General features: G+C 35.0%; 1 protein-coding gene across 1 annotated transcript; it reads right to left on the bottom strand.

Moving 5' to 3' along the window:
* Nucleotides 1-7,166: 7,166 nt before the first annotated feature.
* On the bottom strand, nucleotides 7,167-8,108 carry LOC138069571 (putative olfactory receptor 2B3). The gene has a single exon (XM_068960904.1). It carries the CDS (start codon nucleotides 8,106-8,108, stop codon nucleotides 7,167-7,169), a length of 942 nt encoding a protein of 313 aa, XP_068817005.1.
* Nucleotides 8,109-8,890: the final 782 nt, after the last annotated feature.

Raw genomic sequence — 8,890 nt, 5'->3', positions numbered from 1 at the left:
TCAGTATGTTTACTTCTTATTGTAGGTCCTTAACATTATAAATATATTTGATTTGAAGCATCTTAAATATGTTTAGATATGAAAACCCATTTTACTCTAAAACAATTGCTCAGGAAAGGTTCTTCCTCTTTATATAAAGCTGTGGGACATTTTCTCCATACAAGTAATAAACCTCAGTGGAAATCTCTTGGCAAGAAGCATGATAGAAATTCCCTAGCGGGTATACTACTTCCTTTCCTCTTGCCATAGTAAAATGAAATGATAAATTTTGGCATTTTCTTTGTTGAATGAATTTAGGAAAATGAATTTAGGACCAAGAATCCTAGAAAATGCAGTCTACCTAAAAAATTTCATGGAAAATCTCCTTGAATAACAGAGAAAATTTAAGACAATTATTTTTGGGGTCAAGATACAATTTTCTTTTATTTTTTCCTCAGGATATTATTTCTCGAGATTCCTGCAAATAATTTTATTTCTACACAGAGAGAGAAGAGGCAGTCGCCTTCTAATATTATTTTTAAGGAACAAAAAGGGTCTTGTCTTCAAATATTTCTTCCACAGTAGCATGGTATAATATAGACTTTTAACCTGACCTAATGCTATGTTAAAGTTCCACATTTGGTTTAAACAATTAAAAATGTGTCAAGAATAAATTAATGTCTCAGTGTTTCATTCATTTATTTAAGCAATAAATATTTGTTGAGTGCCTGCTATGTATCAATCACTTCCCCTGTTGCTTCAAATATAACACTGAAAAAATTACAGACAAAAATTTGCTGGAATGAAAAATGATTTGTAATAAAGAAGTAATAGATTGATGCTTATTTGCAGTATGTCAGTAAACTTGGCTCCAGAATGAATGAAATACTAGTGAAATAACTCACAAAGGGCAAACTGATATGTGGCAAAACAAGATTTTCATTGGTGGTTTTAAACAATTATATAATTTTCACGTGCACAACATTATAATTCGGCATCTGTATACACTGGAAAGTATTCACTATCACAAGTCTACTTGCCATTCATCATCTTACAGTTGACCCCCTTCACCCATTTCACTCATGTCCCAGTACACTTCCCTTCTGGTAATCACTAATTTGTTTTTTGTACCTGTAAGTTTATTTTTGTTTTGTTTATTTTTTAGAGTCCACATGTGAGTGAAATCTTACAATAGAAATCTCTGTGCTTCCTATATCTGAATACCTGTTTCCTTCTTCAGGTTCAGGGAGGTTTCAGCCCTAATTTCATCGAATACATTTTGACTCCTTTCTCTGAGATCCCTATATTGTGAATGGTAATGTGAAGGATGTTGTCCCAGAGTTCTTGTAAACTATTCTCATTTAAAACAAAATGGTTTTCTGTTTCTTTAATTTTTTTTTTCTGTCTAATTGGGTAATTCGCATTTTTCCAGATGGCATATGCATTCTTCTATATTATTTAATCTGCTATTAATTTCTCCTCCTGAAGTTTTCATTTCACATACTGTATTCTTTAGCTCTGACTGGTCCTTTATTATATTTTCCAGTTCTTTGGTAAAATTCACACTGTGTTGATCTATTTTTTACCCAGTTCAGTTAACATTCTTGTTACTATTGCCTTGAACTTTTTATCAGGTAAATTATTTACCTGTTTCATTAGAGTTTTTTCAAGGGCTGTTGTTTCTTGGTCTTTCATTTAAGACATATTCTTTTGTCATCTTATTTTGTTAAACTCTCTCTGTCTCAGTGAAATTATGTGAAACTGTTACCTATCTCAGTTTTGGAGGTGTGTCTTTGTGTGGGTTCATCCCTGTGCAGTCTGTGTGTGCCCAGGGTGTTTGGAGAGACAGCTGGACCTGAAGTGAGCACTGGCCATGTCTTCCCCAGGGTCATTTTAGCAATAATAATTCTTCCATTCCATAAGCACAGTTTATTTTCCATCTGTTTGTGTTGCCTTCAATTTCTTTCATCAGTGTCTTAGAGCTTTCCAAGTACAGTGTACAGTTACTCAGAATAGCACATTTTCTTACATAGCTACTACAGTTATCTAAACTGGGATATTTTATAGCAATATAACTGTACTATAATCTAATCCACAATTTATATTCAATCTTGTTGATTATCTCCAAAATGTGCTTTATTTTGTTCCCCATGCAGGAGCCAATCATTACAGAAAGGTACATGAGGCTGGTTTGTCTTACAGGTGATGCTGTTAAGTTCAGTCACTTGATTAAGGTGATGTCCCCCAGGTCTCTCCTATGACAAGTTGTGATATTTTTTCCTTAGAAATTAAAATCTAATTAGAAGGGAAAGGCCTGAAATTATATAAATATCTTGATCCTGATCAAATTTTAACCCATGGATTTTAACATCTATGTTTTAATTTTTTTCAGTTTTATTGAGATATAATTAACATAGAGCATTGTATAAGTTTAAATTGTACAGCATAATGATATATCATGAAATGATGACCACAGTAAATTTAGTGTACGTTCATTATCTTACAAAGATACAAATTAAAAGAAATTTAAAAATATTTTTTCCTTGTGCTGAGAACTCTGAGGATTTACTCTCTCAACAACTTTCATATATAACATACAGCAATATTAATTAATCCTGTTGTGCATTGCATCCCTATAACTTTTTATCTTATAATTGGAAATTTGTACATTTTGATCACTTTTATCCAGTTCTCTCCCACTCCATACCCTGCCCCTAATAACAACAAATCTGATCTGTTTCTGTGAGTTTGTTTGTTGAAGTATAATTGAACTACAACACTGAATGGGTTCCTGGTGCACAGCATATTTTTGTACGTTTCAAAATGATCACCACAGTAAATCTAGTTACCATCTATCATCATATGAAGCTATTACACAGCTATTGACTATAGGCTTCACACTGTACATTTTATACCCACGATGCATTTATTTTGTAACTGTACATTTGTGCCTTAGTTTCCCTCAGCCACTTTTTCCTCCCTCCAACCCCCTCCCATCTGGCAGCTACCTATTTGTTCTCTGTATCTAGGACTTTGTTTCTGTTTAGTCATGTCTCTACATATGTACTATTTTTAGATTTTACATGTCAGTGAAATCACACTGTCCTTCTCTCTCTGACTTGTTTCACTTCTCATAATACCCTCTAGGCCCATCTATGTTGTCACAAATGGCAAGATTTCATTCTTTGTCTAAGTGAGAGTCCACTGTATATATATTCCATTACTTATTTATCTACTCATCTATTGATGGGCATGTATTTTGCTTCCATGTCTTGGCTATTGTAAATTAATCTGCAAATGAACATAAGGGTGCATACATCTTTTTTTCAGGGGGGGAGTGGTTTGGAGGTACTTCTTTATGTTTTAATTTTTAAATTGACTTTTAGTGGATTTCCAGTGCTGTGTTAGCTTCTGCTGTAGAGCAAAGTGAATCAGTTTTACACATATCTTTTTGAATTAGTGGTTTTTTTTTTCCTTTGGATAAATACCCAGGAGTGGAATTTCTGGATCATATGGTAGTTCTATTTATTTTCTGAGACAGTGTTTTGCTCTAGAATCTTTTTTTTTTAATTTTCTGTTTTTAATATTTTGAGGAACCTCCATATGTTTTCCACTGTGCTAAACCAATTCCCACCAACAGTGCATAAGGGTTCCGTTTTTTCCACATCCTTGCCAACATTTGTTATTTGTTGTCCATCTGATAATAGCCATTCTGATAGGTGTGAGGAGATATCTCATTGTGTTTTTGATTTGCCTCTATCTGATGGCTAGTGGTTTTGAGCATCTTTTCAATGTAAGTCATCTGTATGAAAATTTTTGGAAAATGTGTATTTAGGTTCTCTGCCCATTTTTTAAATCAGATTTTTTGAGTTATGCTTTCTTTGTATGTTTTGAATATTAACTTCTTGTCACATATATTTGCAAATATTTTCTCCCATTCAGTAGGCAGGCTTTTTGTTTTGTTGATAGTTTCCTTTGTTGTGGAAAGGATTTTTTTGTTTGATGTAGCCCCCTCTTAAAAATGTTGCCTTCGTTTCCCTTACTTGAGGAGATATAGCAAAAAGAATTAAAATTTGCCATCTCCAGCAGTATGGATGGACTTGGAGGGCATTATTCTATGTGAAATAGGTCAGATAGAGAAAGGCAAATACTGTATGATATCACTTATGTGTGGGACCTAAAAAAACACAGAAACTAGTGATTATAACAAAAAAGAAGCACACTCACAGATGCAAAGGACAGGCTAGTGGTTATCAGTTTGGAGAGGAAAGTGAAAAGGGCAATATAGGGGTAGGAAAAAAAAGGTTTTATGGGATTTTATGGAATAATGTGTGTGAATCTTGAAAACTGTAAAGTGCTATAGAATATAAAGAATCTTTCACTTAATGAATAAGAACCTAGGTATATTAGTAAGATACAATGCACATGAAGAGAAACTATAACCTTTATTCCTAGAGGGATAAACTAATATGCCAGCAATGTTAAAAGATTATTTCTCATCCATAAAACTATTTGCTTTTACTAAAATAGAGTAATGCATTTATGTAATTTTTAAAAGATAAATGATTACTAATAACTATATGTGACTGTCACTAGATTTTCATTTTTTACAGAGAAATTAAATTTCTTTAGCCTTGAGAATTTGAGTTTATATCCCACCATGGAATTTCACAGGACCATTTTCCTCACCCCAGAGAGTTTTATATTTTTGAAAATTCTTTTAAAAGAATAAATGAAAATTTGGTTATTAGCTAAAATTATCCATAGTTTTGATAACAGATATTTTAATTTTTGCCCCCAAAATTAAGTTTTGTGAGTATCTTGGTGAACAAAACCAAACTTTGCTCTTTGCTACAGTCTAGTAGTAAGTAAAGGCACTTATCAAATGATCACTTAGAAGGATAAATGCCATAAATGAGAGGTATATGGTGAGCAAGTAAATTTGTGGGTATTAGACTAAATCAGGGAGACCACAAAAAGATTTTCTAATAAATGATGAGGCTTGAGCAACTAGTAATTAGGTGGAAGGATTTGTTGTAGTTCAGTTGCTCAGTTGTGTCCGACTCTTTGTGACCCCATAGTTTGCAGCATACCAGGTGTGGAAGGATAAGAATGCTCAAACATTCTGTGCTTTAAGGAAAAATGCTAAGTGCAAGACAGAAGGCTGTATGGCTGGGAAATACAGCCATACATTCCTCTTCCTTTGGAGAAGGAAATGGCAACCCACTCCAGTGTTCTTGCCTGGAGAATCCCAGGGATGGGCAAGCCTGGTGGGCTGCCGTCTATGGGGTCGCACAGAGTCGGGCATGACTGAAGTGACTTAGCAGTAGCAGCAGAAAAAGAGTATGGAACCAGGAGTGTGAAGATGGAAAAGAATGGAGGGGTGGGAGGTACAAAAGAGGAATGACTGATTTGTCTTGGTAATGGTTTTGATATGGAAAACTATGCAAGAGATGGTTTAAGATATGGCTAATGGTTTCTGATTTGCAGATTCACAACAGTGAATCAACTTACTAAAATAGTGAGCTTTAGAAGAAGACTTTGTGGTGGAGAGAGCAGGTGTTCAGCTTTTGATTGTGTTGAGTTGGAAATGTCTATCATATATTCAAAAAGAGATGGCAGTGGTACAAAATGGTTGGGAAATCTTAAAAATGGCACTTATATTGAGATATAATTGTATTCATTCATTTACAGTCTCTTGAAATGCTTATTGCTTTCTTTTTGTGCTAAACAAACATTTTAAACTCCATATATTTAAACTTTTTCCCTTTCCCATTTTTTTGAAATGTCACATTTAGTAAACACATGCTTATTATATATTCTGCCATACTCTGTACTTAACATTTTTAGATAGTTTGTGCTTCTGCTACCTTCTGTGATCTAAGTATTCTGCTTTCATAACTGGATAAAATCCAAACTTTTCAACTTTTCAGTTATCATCTGCAGCCTCTTTTTGTATGTGTTTTGTAACCTTTTCTCTGCTGCCTAAAATGTTGTCCCATCTATGCCCTTACATTGTTAACTACAAGTAATCATTTAAGTATCTGAGGTTAAGAGTCGTTTCCTCTGCAAACTAGAATATTTTTTAGTAGAGGAGCTCTGATTGTTGTCTCTCTGGTCTAGCGCTACCTAGTGATCAATAAATACTTATTGGGTGACTATCCAAATAAAGTGAATTAATTCAGATCAATGTTAGAAAAATTTCCTATTACCATTTTTATAAATAATGTCATAATTTAGGGGAGATCCTGTGTGCTTGGTTGCAGAACTTGGGACAAGTAAGGATTTGGGGAATGAAAGAAGAAAGGAAAAAAATGCAATTCATTGGAAATAAAGGGATGAATTAAAAAGGTTAGAAATAAAATTCAGCTGAGGGCTTCCTTGATGGTCCAGTGGTTAAGAACCCACCTTGCAATGCAAGGGACACTGGTTTGATCCCTGACCCAGGAAGATCTCATATTCCACAGAGCAACTTAGCCCGTTTGCCACAACTACTGAAGCCCACGTGCCCTAGAACTTGTGCTCCACAACAAGAGAAGTCCTCTCATTGCAACCGCAGTGTAGGCCCCACTCACCCCAACAAGAGGAAGCCTGTGTGTAGCAACAAAAACCCAGCACAGTGAAAAATGTATAAATAAAAATTTCAAAAATTTAACTGATATTTCCAGTTTCTAGGATGAGATGCACACACTTAGCTAGTTTAAAGTCAGCTGTTACTAGATTTGGGACAGACTACATGCTTGGAACAGTTCTGAAGCGTGCATATGAGGACTTGTGTGCTATGGGAAAACTTCTGTCTTGGGATTGCTGGTCATTTAGTCAGAAAGATATGGAACTCCCTAACTAAGGTGGTAGACAAGATAGTTCTCTAACATATAGTATAAGTGGGAAGGTAAACCATCCAAGTGTTCTGAATAGTCAGGCATTGACAGGAGGGAATTAGCATGACTTGGCCTCAAGAAACAAAGTTCATTGAGGAACCTTATAGAAGGCAAAGGAACTTTTAATTTAGAAAAATATAGCTTATGGTCTCAGCATTGCTTCCTGAAGTTAGGAAGATTTTCTAACTGTTGACCTAACTGCGTAAACTTGTAAGAGCCTGAAAAATAGAAAAATTAGTTTGAACATTATTACTATTTTCAAGAGAAAAAAAGACTCAGAAGATTCTCATCATGATGGAACACTTCTTACTTTTTATAGTAAAATGTTAACAGCATCAGCCTCTTAAAGGCCTCCTTCATATCTTTATTTCTAAGGCTATAGATGAGGGGGTTCAACATGGGTGTGAATATCCCATAGAAGAGGGAAACGATTTTCCCCCAGTCCTTAGAGGTGGAAGAAGGTGGTTGTAGATACATGTATATGCCTGTTCCAAAAAAGAGAGAGACTACAACCATGTGAGACCCACACGTCCCAAAAGCTTTCCGTCGTCCTTCTGCCGATTTGATTCTCAATACTGCTTGAGCTATGAAGCCATAGGAGATGAGGATCAATGTCACTGGAATTAGCAGAATTAACACGCTGAAGAAAAAAAGCTCAGCAACAATAGGCTTTGTGTCAGCACAGGACAACTTGAGAAGGGCAGGAACCTCACAGAAAAAGTGGTCCACTTCTTGACGACCACACCGTGGCATGTTAAGGGTCAAGGAGGACTGCAGCACTGAGTTGCTGAAGCCAGTGAACCAGGAGAAGGCTATCATCCTCAAGCAGAACCAAGGGTTCATGATGACAACATAGTGGAGGGGTCTGCAAATCGCCACGTACCTGTCAAAGGACATAACAGCAAGGAGGAGACACTCAGTAGCACCCAGGGCCAGGAAGGTGATGAGCTGGGCCACACAGCCAGCATAGCTGATGGTCTTCTTGTTGTGAGAAATATTCATCAATATATGAGGGACTGTGCTTGTGGTGTAACAGAGATCTAAGATGGACAGATTAGCAAGAAAGAAATACATGGGAGTGTGAAGCTTGGGATCCAGAATGCACACCATCATGATTGACACATTGCCAAAGATGGTGGTTGTGTATGATATTAATAGTAACACAAAAAGGGGCTTTTGCAGCCAGGGCTTGTCTGAAAAGCCAAGTAGTACAAATTCTTTCAAGGAGCTCTCATTTGCCCAATTCATGATGATGCACGTATTTTCATTCCTAAAAAATATAAAATAGTAAAGTGGTCAATAGATAATTATTGACTACTCTTATTGAACAGGACTGAATTTAGGATAATTATAGTGAATCATTTAATGCCAAATATTTAGTCAATTAGATAGACTCCTGTGAAATATAATATGTATATCATATGGTTAGAAAACAAGTCTTCTATTTTTGTATTTATGTTTGACTTTATGAAGCAAATCATCACATTTAAATGCCAACAATATGAACTTGTATTGTAAAACATGGACAGTTACATGTGCTCAATTCATTCAACTCTTCTTTCTTTGCTTAACTTCTAACTTACCTTAATAAGTATTTTAAGAATAAATGCTGTTTTAATCAAATAATTTTTAATTCAAGCTCAAAATGCTGAGTAATATAGAAGTTATAAGAGTATCATGTAAATCTTAACTTGATTTAAAGAAATTATACTTGTTTTATTAGTAATTTCTTGGTATATTTTGAGTTGCCTCTCTTAAATGACATATATGAACATCCATTCCCACAAAGAGCTATCATGAGTATGAGATGCTTTGATTCATGGTAAAAAAAAAAATTATGGTTAATTTGTGATTTATAATGATATTCAGAGTTGACATCTCCTGGCACCTTCAAATACCTTGATGAAAATTGTAAAATGCATAAGCTAATTGTTGACTTACTACCATGTGACAGGCATTGCTTAGTGACTGAAATAATTCTAATTCTCACCAAAACCCTAACAATAGATATGATCTACAATTTACTGCTA

This window comes from Capricornis sumatraensis, chromosome 22 (genome assembly GCF_032405125.1).
Source record: "Capricornis sumatraensis isolate serow.1 chromosome 22, serow.2, whole genome shotgun sequence".
Lineage (NCBI taxonomy): Eukaryota > Metazoa > Chordata > Mammalia > Artiodactyla > Bovidae > Capricornis > Capricornis sumatraensis.
This window is presented reverse-complemented; position numbering and strand designations above follow the sequence as displayed.